This window comes from Dendrobates tinctorius, unplaced genomic scaffold (assembly GCF_039654945.1).
Source record: "Dendrobates tinctorius isolate UK_male_01 unplaced genomic scaffold, ASM3965494v1 ptg000046l, whole genome shotgun sequence".
Lineage (NCBI taxonomy): Eukaryota > Metazoa > Chordata > Amphibia > Anura > Dendrobatidae > Dendrobates > Dendrobates tinctorius.
In genome coordinates, this window is record NW_027361714.1 from 27165357 (window position 1) to 27191426 (window position 26070).

Genomic DNA, 26070 nt, shown 5'->3' on the forward strand with positions numbered 1-26070 from the left:
AATGTTGCCATCTTTTCTCAGTAATTCACTTGTAATCTAGCCTGATAAAGGGGCCTTTTGAGCCCTGAAAGCTTGCTTGCAAATATAATTTCTCTGGTTAGCCAATAAAGGTATCACACCTTGAATACTTTTCTCAATTTTTTGGGGGGACAAAAGAATTTACATCTATTTTTCTGGCTAACACGGTACCACAATTTTATTTTGTATTGTACAATCTCTGACAACAGCATTTAACACATGCCGGCAGAAAAAATGGAAAAATTGCTTGGTAGGTGAAAGGGTTAATGCCTATGGATTTAGACTGGGAGGTCATAAAAGGTCCTGTAGGTATCCCAATAGTTGTGTCCATATAGTGTCCATAAAGGGACAGAGAGAGGCTACATAGAATATACAGTACAGACACATGCATATTTCTGAGAAGTGATTAAGGCATCATGTTCAATTCTCATTGCAATCGCTGACAAGTTACTAGGGTTGATGTGGATAAAGGTACCTGTAATTGCATTCTTCCGAGATGGATTATTCATGCACAGTTCTGCTATTCCGTCTTCTCCTTTACGGAGCAGAACAGATCCTCCCGAGTACTGGGCCAGCTTCTTCTTTATTTCAGCTTCATTAAAGTCATGGTTACTGTTATATAGACTCCTGTACAGACACCATCTCGCTTCTCTTCTCCTCATCACATATCTGAATATGGAAAGTACCATGTCTAGAAAGATTTATTTTTCAAAATTGAAAAGGTACTTACATCATGGAAGTCGTGTCATTTTTTTAAGCAAAAAACATTAACCCTGTGTTGCTTAGGCACTAAACCTTATGAATGTGACAATACCAATCATGTAAAAAAAAAACAAAGGTATGAACTGGGATATAAACTGGTATGCATGCAGCATGTAAGCGCACGTTCACAGTGACCACCAAACAGAAAAAAACAAAGACGGAAGCACAACGATTAAATACCCTGCAGTAAATAAATATCATAGTGCATGAAAATAATAAACAGTACTTAGATAACATGTTTTTGATTAAAAAAAAAATGCAAAAGCCATCCCACCACTTCACGGTGACCATAATTGGGGCAGTCCTAGCTCTAATATTAAAAACCTTACCTTTTGTCAAGTGACATGCATAGAATCATAGAATCATAGAATCATAGAATCGTAGAGTTGGAAGGGACCTCCTGGGCCATCTGGTCCAACCCCCTGCTCAAAGCAGGATTCGCTAAATCATCCCAGTCAGATGTCTGTCCAGCCTCTGTTTGAAGACTTCCATTGAAGGAGAACTCACCACTTCTCGTGGCAGCCTGTTCCACTCATTGATCACTCTAACTGTCAAAAAGTTTTTTCTAATATCTAATCTGTGTCTCCTCCCATTCAGTTTCATCCCATTGCTTCTAGTCTTCATATGGATAAGGGCTGAGAAGGACTGGGCCCAACTAGTGGACACACAACCACGGGAAAACACGTGAATATAATGCCCAGCTCAAAGAAAAGGCAGGCCACACCTTTATATCCACATGATGTGAACAGACTGGAAAACAACTAAAGGTATGAACTGGAATATAAACTAGTGTGCATGCAGCATGTAAGCACACGTTCACACTGGTCACAGAACAGAAATTAGGGTTACCGTCCAATTTTGGATGTTTTCTATTAGGTTTATGATTTTTTTGTAGACTTTTTATGGCCCTTCTGTTGAACTTTATTTCATTACTTGTATAATACTCATTGGTATATAGACTTTCCTTCCTTATCTAAATGAAATACAGATCTTATCTGCTGTTAAAGGGATTGTCCAGGCTTGGAGAAAAAAACAGCAGTCACTTTATGTGACTGCAGACTGCCAAATTGTGGCAACGTGCAGAGAGCACATGGTCATGATTTGATTCCTCAATATTCTTGATGCGACTGAGCAGTCAAATGACCACATGTAGGTGATTTTCATACTTGCAGTCATCATGTGCCATCAAGACTCATCTTACTTCTCTCAATTTTCTCATTTCATTAATACTGAGACAAGCTGAATGAGTCTAGTGGGCATGTGACTGCAAGTATGTAAATTACCAATTGTAAGGGGAATCCAAAGAGTCAGTGCAGCGTCCACACGGTCATGATTCGGCAAGCTGCAGTAACATACGAGTGACTGCAACCTTTTGTCCCAATCCTGGACAACCCCTTAATGAAAGATATTTTTACAATACGAGGCACAGGCTAGGTGGTGTAGGTAGACACCTCACCAAGATCCAGAGAGCTGCACACAACAATAAACATTCCTAGACAATCAGCAACACTAGATAGACAACTTACTAACTGGCTGATGTCCAAGCAGAAAGGAGAAATTTGTCCTATACAACCCTTTTATGGGAGAGTCGAATTGGAAGAGGGCCAATCTAGAGGCACCACATCATAGTTCTGCCATGTCGCAAATCTATAAAACTAAGCACTTGATGAATGGGTGGGAGCAGTGACTGAATAGAGGCAAAGTGACAGAGAGGTGGGGCAAAATCGAGTTGGAGCAATGACTGTAAAATAAACTTAGATTTCATTCTGGCAGTGGAAAAGGGGCAGTAACAGCAGATCACTGGCAGTTACAGTGGGGGAAATAAGTATTTGATCCCTTACTGAATTTGTAAGTTTGCCCACTGACAAATACATGAACAGTCTATAATTTTAAGGGTAGGTTAATTTTAACTTTGAGAGAAACAATATCAAAAATAAAATACAGAACATCACATTACATAAATTATAGAAAATTATTTTCATTTTGCAGTGAGAAATAAGTATTTGATCTCTCTGGCAAACAAGACTTAATAACTTGGTGGCAAAACCCTTGTTGGCAAGCACAGCAGTCAGACGTTTTTGTAGTTCATGATGAGGTTTGCGCACATGTCAAGAGGAGTTTTGGTCCACTCCTCATTGCAAATCATCTCTAAATCATTAAGATTTTGAGGCTGTCGCTTGGCAACTCAGAGCTTCAACTCCCTCCATAAGTTTTCTATGGGATTAAGGTCTGGAGACTGTCTAAGCCACTCCATGACCTTAATGTGCTTCTTTTTGAGCCACTCCTTTGTTGCCTTGGCTGTATGTTTTGGGTCATTGTCTTGCTGAAAGACCCAACCATGACCCAGTCACTCAGGATTTTATGGTACATGGCTCCATCCATTCTCCCATTGATGCGGCAAAGTAGTCCTGTGCCCTTAGCAAAGAAACACCCCTAAAACATTAATGTTTCTACCTCCATGCTTGACAGTGGGGACTGTGTTCTTTGGGTCATAGGCAGCATTTCTCTTCTTCCAAACACAGAGAGTTGAGTTGATGCCAAAGACCTTAGTTTTTGAAACTATATAGTGTCGGGCGCACCACAATTCAGAACAATAAGTGAAGACAGTGAGGTGCTACATCAGGTAGAACAAGAATGAAATGGGGCAAGGAAGAAAAGGCTACCTGAATATTAGTGCAAACTCACAAAATTCATAATGTATAAAAAAATGATTTTACTGGTCATCTAACACCAGATAAAATACATCTGAAACCAATTAAAAATACAACAAAAGGAAAAGGTTCCCCAAACCATGGTGTCTGACAGTGCGAGTGCATAAATGGGTACTATGCAAAAGTATGTCAGTATCATAACAGGCAAAATAATTGTGTGTCACAGTATAGTCAAAAAATTATTGTACCTCTGCAAACACCACCGATAGAAGCATATGTCCATGTAATAGATAACGATAATTACCGTAGTCTTGCGGCGTAGATAATGTGAACAATCCCTTACAGAAATTATATCTAGAGAAATAAAATAAAGATAATGCTCCTGGTAGGGTAAATGTACCAAGAGGAGCAGTCAGAAGAGACTGAGCCTGGACACAATGAATATAATGTATGCTCGAACTAGTAGCAGGATAAATACAGAAGATGTGAATAATCAACAAAGAAAATGCCGAAGGGGCTAACAAACATATACCTGCATGAGCATGGGCTCTTATTTCATCGCTGTTTCCCACTTCAGCACAATCCTGCAGTCCTGTGACAAATCCTTCCTTTAGCCATGTACACCATGCTCATGCAGGTATATTTCTGTTAGCCCCGTGGGGGTATATCTCCAGGTTAATGCCCTTTCGGCATTTTCTCTGTTGATTATTCACATCTTCTATATTTACCCTGCTACTAGTTCGAGCATACATTATTTTCATTGTGTCCAGGCTCTGTCTCTTCTGACTGCTCCTCTTGGTACATTTACCCTACCAGGAGCATTATCTTTATTTCATTTCTCTAGATATAATCTCTGAATGGGCTTGTTCCAGTGGCGTAGCAACTGTTTGTGGCGCCCGGGGCGGTCGAAAAATTTGCCGCCCCTTTGGTCGTTGCTATAGCTGACTCCCAAGTGTGTATACGGGTATATAGCTTTTGTAGACTACTGCCAGGTGTGTATATAGCTTCTATAGGTGGCTCCCAGGTGAGTATATAGGGGTATATACCATATATAGGTGTTCCCAGGGGTGTATACTTGTATATAGTTTCGATAGGTGGCTTCCAGGTGTATACAGGTGTATATAGCTTCTATATAAGGCTCACTGGTGCCCTCCATGACTGGATTACATGACTGGTGTAAATGACTGCCCTCCATGACTTGCGTACATGACTGGCTTACAAGACTGACATAAATGATTCGTATACATGACTGGCGTAAATGACTGGCATACATGTCTGTCTTTCATGACTGTCTTTCATGATGGGCCCACATGACTGGCGTACTTCTGGCATACATGATTGTCGTACATGACTGGCTTACATGACTGGCGTACATGACTGGCGTACATGACATGACTGGCTTACATTACATGACTGGCGTACATGACTGGCGTACATGACATGACTGGCGTACATGACATGACTGGCGTACATGACATGACTGGCTTACATTACATGACTGGCTTACATGACTGGCTTACATTACATGACTGGCTTACATGACTGGCGTACATGACATGACTGGCTTAGGCTGGTTTCACATTTGCGTTTTTTTGCGCTGGAAAAAAACGCATACGTGCTCATGCGTTTTTTCCCCTATATTTAACATGGGTGCGCATACCTGCGCGCTGGCATGCGCACGTATGCGATTTTCATGCGCTGCGTTTTTTTGGGGTGTGCGTTTGTATTTTCCAGACGCAGCATGTTGCATTTTTTGGCCCTGCAAAAAAGCGCATGCGCACGTATGCGCACGTTTTGCGCTAAAAATGGCCATTATAGCCTATGGGTGCGCATATGTGCGCATTGGCATGCTTATGTATGCGTTTTTTTGCACATGCGTTTTTTTTTGTTAACCATGGAATTTAGGGGTTTGGGTTAGAGTTAGGGTTAGTTAAAGGGGTTTAGGGTTAGGGTTAGGGTCAGGGTCAGGGTTAGGGTTGGGGTTAGGGTCAGGGTTAGGGTTAAGTATGGTTTGGTTAAGGGTTAGGGTCAGGGTTAGGGTTAGGGTTAAGTATGGTTTGGTTAAGGGTTAGGGTCAGGGTTAGGGTTAGGGTTAGGGTCAGGGTCAGGGTTAGGGTTAAGTATGGTTTGGTTAAGGGTTAGGGTCAGGGTTAGGGTTAGGGTTAGGGTCAGGGTTAGGGTTAGGGTTAGGGTCAGGGTTAGGGTTAAGTATGGTTTGGTTAAGGGTTAGGGTCAGGGTTAGGGTTAAGTATGGTTTGGTTAAGGGTTAGGGTCAGGGTTAGGGTTAGGGTCAGGGTTAGGGTTAGGGTTAGGGTCAGGGTTAAGTATGGTTTGGTTAAGGGTTAGGGTCAGGGTTAGGGTTAGGGTTAGGGTCAGGGTTAGGGTTAGGGTCAGGGTTAGTTAGGGTTTAGGGTTTGGGTTAGGGTTAAGTATGGTTTGGTTAAGGGTTAGGGTCAGGGTTAGGGTTAGGGTTAGGGTTAGTTAGGGTTTGGGTTAGGGTTAAGTATGGTTTGGTTAAGGGTTAGGGTCAGGGTTAGGGTTAGGGTTAGGGTCAGGGTTAGGGTTAGGGTTAGGGTCAGGGTTAGGGTTAGTAAAGTCATGGTTTGGGTTAGTGTGAGGGGCCACCTAATGTTGTAAAAAAACGCAAACGCGGTAAAAACGCATACAAACGCATAAAAACGCTGCGTTTTTTTCATGCATGCTCATAAAAATGCTTGAAAAAAACGCAGCAGTTGTATGCTTTTGTATGCGTTTTTTCAATGCGTTTTTTTGCGGGAAAAACGCGCTGCAAAAAAAAGCAAGTGTGAAACTAGCCTTACATTACATGACTGGCTTACATGACTGGCGTACATGACTGGCTTACATTACATGACTGGCATACATGACATGACTGGCGTACATGACATGACTGGCTTACATGACATGACTGGCTTACATGACATGACTGGCTTACATGACTGACTTACATTACATGACTGGCGTACATGACTGGCTTACATGACATGACTGGCTTACATGACATGACTGGCTTACATTACATGACTGGCTTACATTACATGACTGGCGTACATGACAGGCGTACATGACATGACTGGCTTACATGACATGACTGGCTTACATGACTGGCGTACATGACTGGCTTACATTACATGACTGGCGTACATGACTGGCTTACATTACATGACTGGCTTACATTACATGACTGGCGTACATGACTGGCTTACATGACATGACTGGCTTACATGACATGACTGGCTTACATGACATGACTGGCTTACATTACATGACTGGCATACATGAATGGCTTACATTACATGACTGGCTTACATTACATGACAGGCGTACATGACATGACTGGCTTAGGCTACTTTCACACTTCAGGTTTTCGGCGTCAGGCACGATCCGGCGTCGTGCCGGAACGCCGGATCCGGCAAATGTTTAGTAAAACCGGATGTGACGGATCCGGTTTTCTGCCGGATCCGTCTTTTTCTTGACAGACAAAACCGGATCCGTCTCATCCGGTTCATCCGTTTTTCTATCCGTTTTTCGACGGATTACGCCGGATCCGGTTTTTAAAATTGACCCTTGTGGCCTTCCGAATGGGATTGGCTACTGGAAAACTATATATAGCATGTTCCTACAGCCCTTCTTTGACAGGTTGTAGAGGAGAAAGTGCAGGTTGGAGAGAAGAGCAAGTTACTGGCGAAGATGGATGTTGTCATTGGAAATATTTTGAAGAATTTGGCGGATTTTATAGCGGAGGCGAATCGTTTGAGGGTGATTGTTCTGGAGAAGGAGAGAGCGAGACAGCAGCGCATCAGGCATCGTAGACGACGTTTGTGGATCCACCCCATCACAGCCAAGAGAATGACGCGTGGGGTCTATTCTACACTCTGCATGGACCTTCGACGAAACCCGGATAAATTTTTTGGATATGTTAGGATGAAAATGGAGAATTTTGATTACTTGGTGGAGCGCATTGCACACCTCATAAGAAAAGCGGACACCTATTGCCGCTTCTCTGTTTCACCCGCAGAGCGTCTGATGGTGACTTTAAGGTAAGCCACATTTATTGGATGTGATCGCATCAGAGCACACTTTCACTGCAATCTTGTTGGTGGTAGTTTGTATCTCCAAGTGTTATAGCTCAGTTTTGGTATGTAATGCTGTGATTTAAAACTAATTTATTTTTTTTTAATTCCCCACAGATTTCTTGCAACTGGAGAATCCCTTTCGTCACTGCATTTCCAGTACAGACTCGGGTTTTCCACCATATCTGGAATAGTGAAGTACACATGCCGTGCACTGTGGGACTCCTTAGCTGAAGAGTTTTTACCAGAGCCCACAACAGAGAGGTGGATTGAAATTGCTGACAAGTTTCAACAGATATGTCAGTTTCCCAACTGCTTGGGCGCTGTGGACGGGAAACATATCCGCATTGTAAAGCCAGCTGGATCGGGATCGGAATATTTCAATTACAAGAAATATTTTTCAATTGTCCTCATGGCCATCGCTGACGCGGAATACAAATTTATTGCGGTTGATATTGGGGCCTATGGCCGCTCCAATGACTCTCAAGTTTTCAAACTGTCTGCCATGGGGCGTAAACTGTATGGAAACACCTTCCAGTTCCCACCACCTAGACCGCTGCCGCAAACATCTGGTCCACCTATGCCATTTGTCTGTGTAGGGGATGAAGCCTTCCAGCTGTCAGAACACCTTTTGAAACCGTACTCTAGCAGAGGATTGACAAGACCAAAACGCATTTTTAATTACCGCCTCACAAGAGCAAGAAGAATGGTTGAATGTACCTTTGGTATTCTGACAGCCAAATGGCGGGTCCTATTGACTGCGATCAACCTCAAGACAGAAACTGTGGACGAGGTGATCAAAGCGTGCGTGGTACTCCACAATTTTGTTATCTGCAAGGAACCCATTTCCATTGAGGACACCTCAGAAGAAACCACCTTGCAAGATTACCATGACATTACCACTAGAAGTTCTGTGACGGTTTCAGTAATGAGGGACAATTTTGCACTATACTTTATGTCACCTCAAGGCAGAGTACACTGGCAGGATGACAGAGTGTGAAAGATTTGTGCCCAACCAAACTTGTGTACCTTCTGTACCAACAGTATATACCTTTGCCAACCAAAGTTGGCTATCTTGTCATGGTCTCTATTTTTAGCTTTAGGCCACAGGTGTGTACCTGGTTGTGTTTTATGCAAAGTATTTCACCTTTTAACAAAAGTTGTGTACATTGTTATGAAATCACCAACAATAAACACAACTTTTTAGGTGAAATACTTTGCTTCAAACACAACTGTGGCAAAAAGCTAAAATTTACCCACAGTTATATACCTAGTTTTGAATACCATTTCACCTTTTAAATACCCTGTATTTAACCTTTTTCGCCGCAGAAAGAAATGACAGACAACCAGTGTAAAATAATTTAACTTTTATTGAAAAATGTTTTTTTTAGTAAACTTTTTTAAAATTTTAATAAACTTGTTTAATAAAGCTTTGAAACCATAAAACTGGTCATTTTTATTTAAATACACACATTATAAATCTGTGTAGTGTGTGGTGGAAATACTGCTGGAGGGGCTGCGGGACACTTCGACACTGGGAGTGTGGAGAGAGGACTGGGATCGTGGTGGGGAAGGAACAGTTAGAGGTGAAGGTGTGGAAAAAACTACAGAATGGGTGGACATGTGGGAAGCAGAAGAGGTGGTGGGTGGTGGAGTGGAGGGTTGGGCAGGGACTGTAGGAGCAGATGATGTTGATGGCAAGTTGTATGGGGAAGGAGTTTGGTACGGGGCAGGTTGCTGGAAGTGGGGAGATGTCTGGTACGGGGCAGGTTGCTGGAAGTGGGGAGATGTCTGGTACGGGGCAGGTTGCTGGAAGTGGAGAGATGTCTGGTACGGGGCAGGTTGCTGGAAGTGGGGAGATGTCTGGTACTGGGGAGGTTGCTGGTACTGGGGAGTTTGCAGGTACTGGGGAGGTTGCTGGTACTGGGGAGGTTGCTGGTACTGGGGAGGTTGCTGGTACTGGGGAGGTTGCTGGTGCTGGGGAGGTTGCTGGTGCTGGGGAGGTTGCTGGTGCTGGGGAGGTGGATGGTGCTGGGGAGGTGGATGGTGCTGGGGAGGTGGATGGTATGTAATAGGAGGGGGAGGATGGAAAGTGGCTGGAGGGGGTGTAGATGTAATAGGAGGGGGAGGATGGAAAGTGGCTGGAGGGGGTGTAGATGTAATAGGAGGGGGAGGATGGAAAGTGGCTGGAGGGGGTGCAGGTGGAGGAACTACTGTGGTGGGAGGAGGAGGTTGGGAGGTAACTTGCTGGAGAGCAGCGTGGCATGAATGCATTACATGCATCTGCTGGGCAGGAGACAGCGTTTCCATGCGCTCCACAACAGACCTGAAAAAGGTGTGGTTTGGCGAAGATCTTGCTTCTGAATGCATGGTTTGTTGATTAGTGACAAAATAGACACCACAATAGGAAAATAATAAAATATTGTATCAATCTTCCTATAATGACAATAATGAAATCAAAATAATGTACATATTAAATTATTCCTTGTATGTCATAAATTTGAATGGAAACCATTCAGTGCTGTAATAGAAACAAACCACTATGTATGGACAATCAAAAATAGAAAGACAATGGGACTGGAATATATATTAAAAACAAATTTTTTATTCTTTAATTAATTCAATTCAGGCAATCATAAAATAGTGTAAAAGCAAGTGCCAATGGCAAACCAAAAAAATTTTTTACAATCACAATATACAAATATATGATCATTCATACGGACTGTCTGATAAAATGTATCACAATATGATATAATATATCTCCATATCACACACAGATGTCAATAAAGGATTTAGTGTATAAAATATAAACAATGTATAAACTAGAAAATATATCAAATTACCACATACCACAGCAGAATAATTCTATCCACAATTGGGTTATAAACTAGTATATAAATCCATATTAATCATATGCCATAGTAGTGAATAGACCTATAACACAGTGTGTGACCATGTAATGATGCTCAAACTATGTGAGCCAATGTGAATGTAACATACCCGTAATGTGGAGACAGCCACAAGGCGTTGCCCGGCACTCCCCGACGCGCATTTCGGAACCAGCGTCCTTTGTCAGGACGAAGGACGCTGGTTCCGAAACGCGCGTCGGGGAGTGCCGGGCAACACCTTGTGGCTGTCTCCACATTACGGGTATGTTACATTCACATTGGCTCACATAGTTTGAGCATCATTACATGGTCACACACTGTGTTATAGGTCTATTCACTACTATGGCATATGATTAATATGGATTTATATACTAGTTTATAACCCAATTGTGGATAGAATTATTCTGCTGTGGTATGTGGTAATTTGATATATTTTCTAGTTTATACATTGTTTATATTTTATACACTAAATCCTTTATTGACATCTGTGTGTGATATGGAGATATATTATATCATATTGTGATACATTTTATCAGACAGTCCGTATGAATGATCATATATTTGTATATTGTGATTGTAAAAATTTTTTTTGGTTTGCCATTGGCACTTGCTTTTACACTATTTTATGATTGCCTGAATTGAATTAATTAAAGAATAAAAAATTTGTTTTTAATATATATTCCAGTCCCATTGTCTTTCTATTTTTGATTGTCCATACATAGTGGTTTGTTTCTATTTCTGAATGCATGGTTTGCAGAAGTGTCTTCACCTCCAGAATGCTGGAGTTGATCTGCTGATAGCCTGCGGAGATTTGCTCTGACAAGACTTTTAGACAGTTCTGGAAAGATGCATTCAGATGCAAGAACTCTGGCGCATAAGTCTTTTCCTGACCCCTCTGCCGCTGCCGCCCAGTACCCGCAGGTGTACTAGAGGTGGCAGGGGCAGAAGGGTGGGGTAAAGGGAAAGCGATCTCCTCACCAGCAGCTTCATGTAATGTAGGCGGCCACGATGCTCCTGTGCTGGTGGATGGGACAGATGAGTCGAATGTGTGGGAAGGCTGGGAAGGTGCAGATGTACCGGGGCGGTCGAAGTGTCCCTCGGTGCTGGTCTCCTCAGGGATCGCCTCAGAAGGGTCCAATCGTGCAGGCTCCCGAGTGCTGCTCACCGAGCTGTGGAATAAAGAGAAAAAAAAACAATTAAAATAGTGACATGGTATGGCCCTGGCTGAAAAAAAAAAGTTACATCTAAACATTTTTTTGTCACATGTGGTGTGTAATATTTACCTTCTGGTGAGCATTGTCTCCCGGAGGAACGACAGGGCTCGTGCGTACTTGTACTTGCTCCTGCGTCCTCCAGATCCACTCGGGGCCCGCATCTCTTTATTGAACTCCTTCTTGAAACGATCCCTCACAGACCGCCACCGCTTCACAATTCTCTTCCCTGAAACGAGAAAGGACAAAGTGGTTAGTATACAACATCAGTGTTTCCCAAACTCCAGTCCTCATGGTCCCCAGGGGTCATGTTTTCAGGATTTCCAAAGTAAATAGAAATCCTGAACTCATGATCCGTGGGGACCACGAGGACTGGAGTTCGGGAAACACTGGTTTAAATCAAGCAACCGGTACTGTATATACTTACGCTCTTTAATCTGGGCCCGAGCTTCGAGGTCCTCCCAGCGGTCCACAAGGAGCGAACAGATTTCCTCCCAGAGTCGTCGGGTAACGATCAGGTCAGCGTGGCGTCGGTCAGCCATATTCCAGAGCGGCTCCCTTTCTCTGACGAGATCGATGAGGTGGTCCACATCAATCCCTCCATCCTCACCGTCAGAGTTGGGAGCACGCTGTGAAGGCTGTTAAAGAAAAAGACAAAAATAACATAATTAGCCTCCACAAAAGAAATGAAATAAAAAGTGCAAAAAAACAAAGCAAAAATATTTATACTTACACGCTGGTGACCGCCGCGTTGCTGTCGCCGACGACCCTGGGAGGCACTGCGAGGACCTCTTGGCCGAGCACCAGATTGGGAAGACTAGAGAAGAAAACAAAAAATGTTATGTCTTTGGATGTAGACATTTGTTTGCTGTGTGTGGTCTGCAGAACATTGTTTTCTATGTGTTGTGTGTAGTGTGATGTTGTGTTTCTGCGTTTGATGCAAAAAACTTACCAATTGTGAGCCCACTCCAAGTGTCTGTCCACCCCTTCCTTCTTCTTCTGGGAGCTCCTCTTCATCTTGTGATTCCTGTTTTGAAATAAAAGGCAATGAATACACATATATTACAGAGATGATGGATTTTGGAAATAAAAACTTACCGTCAAACGCTGACGATGCGAGGGAGGGCTCCCAGAAGATGTGCTGTCTTCCTCATGGCCAGACTCCATGGCTGTGGGTGGTGTTTCTGCTGCTGCCATTGCTGCTGCTGCATCTATTGGGCGGCTGTTGAATAAAGAGAAACAAAGGGCCAATGAATATCTTGATATTCCATAGCCCTAGTTTGGAGGAATGGGGGATTTGATAATTACCGTCTCTCATCTGCTGCTGGACTCCCCTCCCGTTGTTCAGCATGCTGCTCCATTTGGGGTGGTGCTGATGGTGCTGCTGCTGCAGATGTCTGCTGCCTTCTCCTGCTCCTGGTTCTTGGCTTGGGTGGCATGTTGGGTGTGGCTGAGGGTCCCATTGTCTTGCTTTTATATATGTCCTGTGGGCAGAGCTACTGAGCATGCTCAGACCAAAGAAACCGGATCCGGCGCATTGCGGCGCTCATAGGCTTTCATTGTATGAAAAAGCCGGACACGCCGGATCCGGCGTGTCCGGCTTTTTCGACGGATACAAAAAACGTTACAGTCTCTGTTTTTTCCAGACGCCGGATCGCGTCACATTGCCGGATCCGGCGAAAATCGGATGAAACGCATGGCCATCCGGCTCGATCCGGCTCTAATGCAAGTCAATGGGGGGGAAACCGGATCCGGCATTGCATTTCGACGGATCCGGTTTTAGTCAAAAGCGCCGGATCGCGCCTGAAGCCGAAAACCTGATGTGTGAAAGAGGCCTTACATGACATGACTGGCTTACATGACTGGCGTACATGACTGGCTTACATTACATGACTGGCGTACATGACTGGCTTACATTACATGACTGGCTTACATTACATGACTGGCTTACATGACATGACTGGCGTACATGACATGACTGGCATATATGATGGCTTACATGACTGGCGAATATGACAGGTGTGCCGCCGCCACGTACGTGACTGGTGGAGGCCAGAGCAGTTGAAAAGTTGTGGCATTTTTTTAGGACGCTAATATCTGCTCTTGATGGAGGCATTTGTATCCAGCACTGACTACAGTCTACATTACAGCTGGAGTAGTAGAAGACGCCAATCTCCAACGATGCTGAAGTTGGTTTCTTATTCGTTCAGTTTCTTATTCGGCTATTTTTTATTTTTTGTTTTTTTCAGGTTTTTCAATAAAAATAAAACATTCTAAGTATATAATAATATGCAATCATGTGTCCTTTTGTGAATACACTTAAAAACAGATAAAAAAAATTAGAAGGCTGGCACAAAAATGGGCATCAAAGTGGGCACTGAGGTATGGTATTGAAGGGGTTAAATGGCTTTGTGCCACTGATCTGACACCTGATTTACATACCTTGTGATGCCACACATCACGTTCATGTTAATCCAGCCTGGCACAAATGGGTTATGGGCATCAAAACTGCCATCAAAGTGGGCAGAGAACCAATTTTCACACGTGAATAAGTAACAGCTAAATTTAAGGGGTTAAACGGCTTTGGGCCACTGATCTAACACCTGATATACATACCTAGTGATGCCCCACATGAAATTCATGTCACTCCAGCCTGGCACAAATGGGTTCTGGGCATCAGAACTTTGATGCCAGTTCAGGTGTTAGATCAGTTGTATTTGTTGTCATTTTGTATTTCTTCCATTTCCTTACTATTGCACCAACAATTGTCTCCTTCTCACCAGGTGTCTTACTTGTGGTTTGTAGCACATTCCAGCTTTGTGCAGGTCTATGATCTTGTCCCTGACATCTTTAGAAAGCTCTTTGGTCTTGCCCATGTTGTAGAGGTTAGAGTCTGACAAATTAATTGAGTCTGTGGACAGAAGTCAGGTGACTATTTAAGACAGCTGTCTATAGTGCAAGTAACGAGTTGATTAGGACCATCTAATTGGTCTGTAGGAGCCAGAAATCTTAATGGTTGGTAGGGGATCAAATACTTATTTCTCACTGCAAAATGCAACTAAATTTATATAATGTATACAATGTGATTTTCTGGATTTTCATGTCTTTGTCAGTGGGCAAACTTACAAAATGAGCAAGGGATCAATACTTATTTGCCCCCTGTAAATAGTTTTTCCACGAATAGAAAAAATAAATACTATGCAAATAAAATGTCATTAAAAATTATCCCATAAAGGGAACCCGTCATGTAAAATAATGCTATAAACCTGCAGATATACAGTTAATCAACAGGTTAATAATGTTCTGACACTGTTTTGAGAGCCCCACTGCTGGGAGGAAGTGAAATTTACTCCCCCCCCGCCAGGCTCACTCTTTCAGTCATGGTGGTGGCACCGGCACGGTTTCAGAGCAGCAACAGTAACAGCACCCCCTGGCATTGATGACAGCAGCTCAGCAGTAAGCCTAACAAGGCCTAAAGTTGGGTTCCAAGTGGGGTGACAGGTCGAGCAACTTTACCTGTCAAAAAATTATTTAACATTGATCCGAATATTGTTGACATTTCTATGTTAAAATAAGGCATCCTAAGGCCAATATCTTGAACCTTAAAGGGAACCTGTCACCTGTTTTGGCCGCTATAAGATACGGCCACTGCCTTTCAGGGCTTATCTACAGCATTCTCCTGTATAATGCTGTAGATAAGCCCCCGGTTTGACCTGAAAGATAATAAAAATAAGTTTTTTTTATACTCACCCGGGGTGAGGTCCGATGAGGTCCGGGTCCGGCGCCTCCCATCTTCTTGCGACATCACCCTCCTGCTTGCTTCATCGCTCCCGGCATCTCACACTTCTGCACAGGCGTACTTCTCTGTCCTGTTGAGGGCAGAGCAAAGTACTGCAGTGCGCACGTGCTGGGAAAGGTCAGAGAGGCCCAGGACCTTCGCACTGCAGTACTTTGCTCTGCCCTCAACAGGGCAGAGAAGTACACCTGCGCAAAAGTGTGAGATGCCGGGAGCGATGAAGCAAGCAGGAGGACGGCGTCACAAGATGGGAGGCGCCAGACCCGAACCTGCGACAACCATCGGACCAGACCACATCAGACCACCCCCCCGGGTGAGTATAAAAAAAACTTAATTTTCTTATCTTGCAGGTCGGACCAGGGGCTTAGCTACAGCATTAAGGAATGCTGTAGCTAAGCCCTGAAAGGCAGCGGCCGCATCTTACAGCAGCCAAAACAGGTGACAGGTGCACTTTAACCCCTTCACCCCCGAAACTTTTATAATTCTGACCAGTGTCAGTTTATGAGATAACTCTGGAACGCTTCAACATATCTCAGTGGTTCTGAGACCATTTTTTCCCCGACACATTGTACTTCATGGTAGTGAAAAATTTCACAAATATCAGAATTTTTGAGAAAATTTTGAATATTTTGCAATTTTCAGTCTTCTAATTTTTATGCCCTTAAACTAGAAAGTTATGTCACACAAAATAGGTAACAAAATAACATTTACCACAAAACCAATTATTTAGGGATCACATCACATTTGAAGTGACTTTGAGGGGCCTCTATGACAAAAAGTACCCAAAAGTGACACCATTCTAAAAACTGCACTCCTCTTTTAGAAGCGGTATATTCAGGGTCTCAAAACTAACATCATGTAAATACCCTACAACAAAATACTTTATTAATAAAAGAACCCAAAATAGGTTCACACCACAAAGTGAACAACTCAAAAAACAACAATAAAAGTGCCCAAAAACAGTATAAAATTGGGGATAATGCTATGAGTCCCTGGTGAAGGCTAACACTCACACCTTCCTAGCTGCGGAGGTTGGCACCCTAGGGGGGAATGTTGTGGTGCCCCCGCTCAATGATGGCTATGCCTAGGGACCTTGATGTACCCTGCAGCCACTAGGGAGACCCTCTACCCAATGATAGGGGTTCCTCTAGATATAGACATAGCATTATCCCCAATTTTAAACTGTTTTTGGGCACTTTTGCTGTTGTTTTTTGAGTTGCTGTTCACTTTGTGGTGTGAACCTATTTTGGGTTCTTTTATTAATAAAGTATTTCTAAAAACTGCACTCCTGAAAACCACATTCAATAAGTTTGTTGACCCTTCAGATGCTTCCACAACTAAAGCAATGTGGAAGGAAAAAATGAAAATATTTTTTTAAACAAAAATGTTGATTTAGCCCCTAATTTTTCATTTTCCTAAGGGTAACAGGAAAAAATGGACCACACCATTTGTTGTGGAATTTCTCCTGAATACGCCAATACCCCATGTGTGGTGAAAAACTACTGTTTGGGGGCAAGGCAGGGCCTGGAAGGGAAGGAGCACCATTTGACTTTTGAAAAGCAAATTTGGCTGGATTCGATAGTGGACACCATGTCGTGTTTGAAAAGCCTATGATGTGCCTAAACAGTGGAAACCCCCCCACATGTGACCCCATTTTGGAAACTACATCCCTCAAGAAACTTATCTAGCGTTGAGGTGAGCACCTTCAACCCACAGCTGCTTCACAGAATTTTATAAAGTTAAGACGTGAAAATGTAAAAATATATTTTTCCCACAAAAATGTTGGTTTTGCCCCAAATTTTTGATTTCCGCAAGGGTAACAGGAGAACATGGACTGCACAATTTGTTGTGCAATCTCTCCTGAAAACACCAATACCTGACATTAGGTTGAGTAAATGGAAAATTATCATTTTTTCCAAAATAACATTGCTTTGGCCACAGGTTTTTAATTTTCAAAAGGGATAACATGAGAAAATCAATGGTACAATATGTTGTGCAATTTCTCCTTAGTACGCTAATACCCCATATGTGGTCAAAAACTACTTTTGCGGCACAGTGCAACGCTCAAAAGGGAAGGAGCGACATATTGGAGTTCAGATTTTGCTGGAATGGTTTGAGATTGTCATGTCACATTGGCAGAGGCAGAACAGTAGAACCCCTCCATAAGTAACACCATTTAACAAATTACACCCCCAATGTATTAATCTAGGGGTGTAGTGAGCATGTTGACACCACATGCGCCTTACATAATTTAACACCTTTGGGCTGAGCTGAAAGAAGTTACATTTTTACCACTAAAATGTTGTTTTAGCCCCAAGTTTTTAATTATTATAAGGGCTAATAGAAAGAAATGGACCTCTCAGTTTGTTAAGCAATTTCTCTTGAGTGCGCCAATACCCTATAAGCAATCAGGAACTACTTTTCAGGCTCAGAAAGGAAGGAGCGCCATGGTATGGTATGCAGGTACCCCTGAGCTACCAGAATAGCAGAACCCAGGTATGTGATCTCATTTTACAAACTACACCTCTGAATGAATTCATCTAAAAGTTCAATGATCATATTGACACCACAGGGTATGTCACAGAATTTTAAACCATTGAGCAGTAAATAAAAAATTACATTTTACCAGAAAAAAATTGTGTTAGCCCCAAATTTAACCTTTGTAAAAACTTGGGGAAAAATGGCACAAAAATGTTGTCACACAATTTCTGCTGAATGTGGAAATACCCTATATATGGCTGTACAGTATTGCTTAGCGCCACATTGAAGGAGCGCTATTTGACTCTGGGAGAACAAATCATCGATGAATAGTTTGCAAAATCCATATACAGAGCAAAATGAACAAAAACTAGAAATTCGGTGGTTTGTTTTAGTGTTGTTTTATGCAGTTCTGTGTGTGGTAAAACTGATAAAGCAGCTTTATTCTTCGGGTCAGTACAATTACAGCGATACCTCATTTATATCTTTTTTATATTTTATTTTTACACAATATGAACTATTTTATAGAAAAAAATAATTATTTTTGCATCTCTTTATTCTGAGAGCTATAACATTTACATTTCTCCACTGACGGAGCTGTATGGCAGCTTGTTTTGTGCAGGACAACGTCACCATTACAATACTAACAAGCACGTCTGTTATTATGTCGCACACTCACCCACGGCTAATAGACGGATTAGTAGTGTCTTTCCCGGCGTCCACAGCACAGCACAATGCACAGCACAATGTGACTATATGGGAGAAAGGACCTTCCATGATGTCACAGTCATGTGAGCAGTCTTGGGAGGGGGAATAACTGAGCAGGAGACAATGGCTGCTCGCCTAGTCTGCACTGTACGAGTAGAGATTATTGCTTCCTGGATGTGCTGGGAGTTGTGGTTCCCTCTTTAATAAAGTTGTAATTCTCCCTCAATGAACAAAAGGTACTGCCTGCAGCTTTTTCATGCTGAAACATGTAGTTCACCTGTCTGGTGTATGATCCCTTCTTCAGACCTCAGTCTAATGCAGGGGTGTCAAACCTATATACACATATGCAAAACACAAGTCTCGGAAACACACCATCACATGTTTCTCAACACAAGCAATGACTAGCCAGGTCTTTCCCCAGGAAGGAACAACCACGGGAAGGGCAGGAAACAATCTATGCCAAAACACAAGCCGCGGAGACACCATCACATGTTTCTCAACGCAAGCAATGACTAGCCAGGTCTTTCCCCTGGAAGGAACAACCACGGGAAGGGCAGTCTCCAATAAAGGAAACCACCTATGCCAAAACATGGTATCCATCCACAGACAGCTGTTTCGGGGTATTGCCCCTCATCAGTGTGGAGTAGGAGACTGGCCAGTAGGAGCAATGCCTAGTAGAAGACTGTGAATATTTGCATATTTTTACATATTTCCCATAAGGGATGGGGGCAATGTTCTAGAATTACTGCGTTGAGAAACATGTGATGGTGTCTCCGCAGTGTTGGATGTTGATCTCCATGAGTTCATTCATCCTCATTTTTCAGTCTTCTACTAGGCATTGCTCCTACTGGCCAGTTTCCTACTCCACACTGATGAGGGGCAATATCCCGAAACAGCTGTCTGTGGATGGATACCATGTTTTGGCAAAGGTGGTTTCTTTCAATGGAGACTGCCTTTCCCGTGAAAAGACCTGGCTAGTCATTGCTTGCTTTGAGAAACATGTGATGGTGTGTGTTTTGCATATTTTTACATATTTCCCATAAGGGATGGGGGCAATGTTCTAGAATCACTGCGTTGAGAAACGTGATGATGTCTCCGCAGTGTTGGATGTTGATCTCCATGAGTTCATCCATCCCCATTTTTCAAAACCTATATACACAGACAGACAAAATTAAAAGCTTGGACAAAGTCAGCCTTGATATTTATTAAAAAAAAAAAAATGTCTGCAATTGAAGTTTTTCCTAATCAAATGTAATGAATTGTTCCATGTGGAAACAAACTTAAAGTGGTTGTCCCATCCACAAAGTACATTTTAATTAATAGATCTTAGAATAAAATATTGGAATAAGACAATATATTTTATAAGAGGAGTAAAAAGCATATGGCCCAATGGCCTAATTGAAATATGCAATAACAAAGGATAAACAACCTTGAATAATACAGGTAATAAAATATAATGCAAACAAAAGTGCCCCCAAATACAGAACGATAACCTCACAGTACCTCCAGACACATTGTATGATGACCCTACTGTACCCCCCACCATCATACCACCCATCAAAAATTGATGACCACATTACAATATGATTCTCCAACTGTAATCCCCAAAGTATTATGAGCCCCACATAGTGATCCATACAGTATAATGGGCCCCACAACGTGCTCCATACAGTATAATAAGGACCACACAGTGATCCATCTGTTTAATACCCCCCATAGTGCCCCATACAGTAGAATGGTCCACATAGTCCTACATACGGTATAACAGGATCCTGCATTGCCTTCCTTCTATATATATATATATAATCATCTTATTCTGTCTGTCTGTCTGTAACCGAAATCCCACGTCGCTGATTGTTCGAGGCCTGGTGGCCGCGACCAATCAGCGACAGGCGCAGTGCGTAGGCGCAGTCCGGAATTCGAAGGACGCACGCCACCACTACCTCCTGATGGTTGCCGAGGGTCATCTCCAGCCACATGCACGTCAGCGGCGACGCAGCCGGGAGATGACCGGCGCTAGCCGGTACCCATCAACCTGTAAAAAATAGAATTAAAATAAAAAAGGGTGATATACTCACCTTCCGACGGCCTCCGGACTCTTTCTCTCCTCTCCACGCTCCCGGCATCTTCCGTTCCCAGTAATGCTTTGCGCCAAAGACCGCTGATGACGTCACGCTCTCGCGAAAGTGACGTCAGCAGCAGTCTTTGGCGCAAAGCATTACTGGGAATGGAAGATGCCGGGAGCGTGGAGAGGAGGGACAGAGTCCGGGGGCCATCGGAAGGTGAGCATATCTAAAAAATAGAATTAAAATAAAAAGTAGTGATATACTCACCATCCGACGGCCCCTGGACTCTTTCTCTCCTCTCACCACGCACTCGGCACCTTCCGGTCCCAGTAATGCTTTGCGCGAAACACCGTTGATGACGTCACAGTACTGTACATAGCAAGAAAGGGCATTGTATAATAGGGGACGGCAATATACATAATAAAGGAGACTATGTAATATATACATATATATTACATTTCTTGCACAGGGGCCCCAAGCTGTCAGTGTCCGCCCCTGGGCCCCACATAATGCTTCACACAGTATAAGGGGGCCCACATAGTGCTCCATACAGTATAATAGCCCCTCATAGTTCTCCATACAGTATAATGTCCCCTCATAGTTCTCCATACAGTAAAATGGCCCCTCATGGTGTCCATAAAGTATAATAGCCTCACATAGTGCACCATACAGTATAATAAGCCCACATAGTGCTCCACACAGTATAATAGGCACCACATAGTGCTCCATACAGTATAATGGGCCCACAAAATGCTCCATACAGTATAATGGCCCCACAAAGTGCTCCACACAGTATAATCTCACCTGTGATGTGTGTTTTAAATCCGCAGCATAGCATGTTAATTTCTCTTGCGGGTACAATGAGTTTTCTGTTTGGAATTTCCCCATAGGCTTGCATTTGGTATGGAAATTCCACAAGTAAAAAACAAACGTGTTTTTGTGCGTTGCCATGGCAGAAACGCATCAGAAATGCATGTAATCCACACATACAGTACATATGTTTACAAAGTTCAGTGAAACCATAATGCCAGAAAGTTTCAAAACACACCTTTATTTAACCCCTTTCTGACATATGACGTACTATCCCGTCCATGTGCCCTGGGATTTAATTTCCAAGGACGGGATAGTACGTCATAGAGTTGTGATAATCAGCTCACACCTGGCCGCGATCAGCGGCGCTCCCCCCGAGGGGCGCCACTGATCGCGGCCGGGTGTCAGCTGATTATCACAACTGACACCCGGCACTATGTGTCAGGGGCGTCACGGACCGCCCCCGGCACATTAACCCCTGGCACAGAGCGATCAAACATGATTGCAGTGTACCGGGGGCATAGGAGAGAAGCGCGCAGGAAGGGGGCTCCCTCCATGCTTCCCTGCGACCCTCGGAGCGACGCGATGTGCTGCATCGCTCCGAGGGTCTCCTCTCTGCAGGCCTCCAGATCCAATATGGCCACGGGGGCCTTCGGGGGCCTGAAGAGAGGCGGCTTCCACAGTGCCTGCTGAGAGCAGGCACGAGGAAGCCGGAAGCCTGCAGCAGCGCCTGTCAGATCGCTGATCTGACACAGCGCTGTGTGAAGTGTCAGATCAGCGATCTGACACCTTATAGTGATGTCCCCACCTGGGACAATATAATAAAATTTAAAAAAAACAATTTATAAAAAATACCCAAATAAATTTAAAAAAAAAAATTCCCCAATAAATTCTTTTTTTGTAAATAAAAAAAACAAAACGATAAAAGTAGACATACTTAGTATTGCCGCTTCCGTAACGACCCGCCCTATAAAACTGTCCCACTAGTTAACCCCTTTAGTTAACCCCTTCAAAAAAACGAAGCAAAAAACAATGATTTATCATCATACCGTCGAACAAAAGTGCAATAACACGCGATCAAAAAGACGAATATAAATAAACATGGTACTGCTGAAAACGTCATCTTGTCCCGCAAAAAATGAGCCACCACACAGTGTCATCAGCAAAAAAATAAAAAAGTTATAGCTTGCAGAATAAAGCGATGCAAAAATAATTATTTTTTATATAAAATTGTTTTCATTGCATAAAAGCGCCAAAACATAAAATACATAAATGAGGTATCACTGTAATTGTACTGACCCGAAGAATAAAACCGCTTTATCAATTTAATCACACGCGGAATGGTGTAAACGCATCCCCCCAAAAGAAATTCATGTAATGCTGGTTTTTGTTCATTCAGCGTCCCAAAAATCGGAATAAAAAGCGATCAAAAAATGTCACGTACCCAAAAATGGTACCAATAAAAACATCAACTCGTCCCGCAAAAAATAAGACTTCACATGACTCTGTGGGTCAAAATATGGAAAAATTATAGCTCTCAAAATGTGGTGATGCAAAAACTATTTTTACAATAAAAAGCATCTTTTAGCGTGTGACAGCTGCCAAACATAAAAACCCACCATAAATAGTAAATCAAACCCCCCGTTATCACCCCCTAAGTTAGGGAAACATAATTTAAAAAAATGATTTTATTTTCATTTTCCCATTAGGCTTAGGGTTAGGGTTAGGGCTAGGGCTAGGACTAGGGTTAAAGCTAGGATTAGAGCTAGGGCTAGGGTAAGGCTGTGTGCACACGATCCAGATTCTGCTGCAGATTTTTCCGCGCAGATTTGGCTAAATCTGCAGGTCAAATGACCTGCATTTTACTTGCGGATTTAGTGCGGATTAGCCTGCAGTTTCCCCTGCGTTTTGACACCTGGTAATGGAGCAGGTGTCCAACCTCTGCGGATTCCGCACAAAGAAGTGACATGCTTTGATTTAAAACCGCAGCTAATCCGCGCGGAAAAATCCACAGCATGTGTACTGCGTTTTTATTTGCCATTGAATATAAAGATATTGTACAACGCAGCAGAAACTGCAGTGGATCCGCAGGGCCAAATCCGCTGCGGATCCGCAGCAGGATCCGCAGCAGAATCCGCAATGTGTGCACACACCCTTAGAGTTAGGGTTAGGGCTGAGATTAGGGTTAGAGGTGTGTTGGGGTTAGAGTTGAAGTTAGAATTGGGGGATTTCCAGTGTTTGGGCACATCAGGGGCTCTCCAAACGCAACATGGCGTCTGATCTCAATTCCAGCCAATTCTGCGTTCAAAAAATCAAACGGTGCTCCTTCCCTTCCAAGGTCTGCCATGTGCCCAAACAGTGGTTTACCCCCAGATATGGGGTATTAGCCTACTCAGGACAAATTGCACAACAACTTTTGGGGTCCAGTTTCTCCTGTTACCCCAAATAAAAATTTGGGGGCAAAAATATCATTTTTGTGGAAAAAAATATGATTTTTTATTTTTATGGCTCTACGTTATAAACTTCTGTGAAGCACTTGGGGGTTAAAAGTGCTCACCACACATCTAGATAAGTTCCTTGGGGGGGGGTCTAGTTTCCAAAATGAGGTCACATGTGGGGGGTTTCCACAGTTTAGGCACATCAGGGGTTCTCCAAAGGCAACATGACACCTGCAGACCATTCCATCAAACTCTGCATTCCAAAACGTCACTACTTCCCTTCCGAGCCCCGATGTGTGCCCATACAGTAGTTTTCTCCCACATAAGGAATATCAGCGTACTCAGGACAAATTGGAAGACAACTTTTGGGGTCCAATTTCTCCTTTGACCCTTGGGAAAATAAAAAATTGGGGACTAAAAGATCATGGTTGTGGAAAAAATGATTTTTTTTATTTTTTTATAAACTTCTGTGAAGCACTTGGTAAAATAAAAAAATTGAGGACTAAAAGATCATGTTTGTGGAAAAAATATGATTTTTTTATTTTCACACCCGGGCACTATAAACTTCTGTGAAGCACTTGGGGGTTCAAAGTGCTCACCACACATCTAGATAAGTTCCTTGGGGGGGTCTTGTTTCCAAAAAGGGGTCATTTGTGGGGGTTTCAACTGTTTTGGCACATCAGGGGCTTTTCAAACGCGACATGGCGTCCGATCTCAATTCCAGCCAAAAATGTCAATTGGCGCTGCTTCCCTTCTGAGCTCTGCCATGCGCCCAAATAGTTGTTTACCCCCACATATGGGGTATCAGCATACTCAAGACAAATTGCACAATAACGGGGTCCTGTTACCCTTGGGAAAATAAAAATTGGGGGTGAAAAGATCATAATTGTGGAAAAAATATGATTTTTTTAATTGTACGGCTGTACGTTATAAACTTCTGTGAAGCCCTTGGAGGTTCAAAGTTCTCACCACACATCTAGATAAGTTCCTTGGGGGGGGTCTAATTTCCAAAATGGTGTAATTTGTGGGGGTTTCTACTGTTTTGGCACATCAGGGGATTCCAAACGCGATATGTCATCCGATCTCAATTCCAGCCAAAAAAGTCAAATGGCGCTGCTTCCCTTCCAAGCTCTGCCATGCGCCCAAATAGTCGTTTACCCCCACATATAGGGTATCAGCATGCTCAGGACAAATTGCACAATAATTTTTGGGGTCCTGTTACCCTTGGGAAAATAAAAATTGAGGGTGAAAAGATCATTTTTGTGGAAAAAATATGATTTTTTAATTGTACGGGGTTAACTAATTGTAAGGGGTTAACTAATTTACAAAGGGGACCGGTGCTAATGATATCGGCCCCGCTCTAAGCCTCTGCCGAATGAATGATTTAATCTCTGCACAGCCTCCCCGGCAGACCGGAGATGAACTAATAAGCGTGGGAAGTTTCTGAACTTTTTCCCACTTTATCAGTTCACCTCAGATCAGCCTGGAACTCCGCGCAGCCTCACTGACGTCAGCAGTACTCAGTGAGGCTGCGCGGAGTCCCTGGCTGACCTGAGGTGAACTCAGGAGCATGGGAAAAAGTTCAGAAACTTTCCCATGCTTATTAGTTCATCTCCGGTCAGCTGGGGAGGCTGCGCAGAGATGAAGTCATTCATACGGCAGTGGTTTACAGTGGGGCCCGCAGCATTAGCACCAGTCCCCGTTGTAAACTAGTTAACCCCTTGTGATGGATTGCAGCGGGCAGAGGCATATTCAGGGGGCAGCCGGGGCAGTTGCCTCGGGCACAGCCAGCAGGGGGGCGCAGTCGGGCCGCCTAATGCAGCGGTCCGCAGTGTTTCCCCCGGCGGCTGCGTTCTGCCTCTCCCCGTCCTCTGAGGTGGCTGTTCTCTGTGACAGCTGTCAAACTGACAGCTGGCGCAGAGAAGGAGGCCGCGCCGGCTCCCAGGCAGCAATTGTACTGGCGTCTTTACAGACGCCAGTACAATTGAAGCTCTGACCGCCGGGTCAGAGCGATGTGAGCAGCGTGATCAAGTCATGTGATCATGCTGCTGGCGTCACTCACCGGCGTCCAGAGCGAACACTGGTGGTAAGTGTGCTCCTCTGTGGAGCTGAAGAACCAACAAAGATGGGAGATGGGGGGGTGTTAATGAGTG

At 43.4% G+C, this 26070-nt stretch overlaps 1 protein-coding gene across 7 annotated transcripts in view; it reads right to left on the minus strand.

Annotated features, from left to right (window-relative positions):
• ECHDC1 (ethylmalonyl-CoA decarboxylase 1) overlaps positions 1 to 26070 on the minus strand; it is a 180750-nt gene that overhangs the window by 61087 nt on the left and 93593 nt on the right. Inside the window, exons 1-2 of one of the 7 annotated variants that reach the window (XM_073575770.1) lie at positions 18575 to 18672; positions 494 to 709 (exon numbers count right to left, since the gene is read on the minus strand). The exons of 1 other annotated variant lie outside the window; for it this stretch is intronic. In XM_073575770.1, coding sequence (XP_073431871.1) covers positions 494 to 707 — 214 coding nt within the window. In that variant the 5' untranslated portion in view covers positions 708 to 709; positions 18575 to 18672. Of the gene's footprint in view, positions 1 to 493; positions 710 to 1109; positions 1182 to 3679; positions 3862 to 18574; positions 18673 to 26070 lie in introns of those variants that run through there. 5 more of the 7 variants (XM_073575774.1, XM_073575771.1, XM_073575772.1 and 2 more) reach the window with 5 other exon arrangements.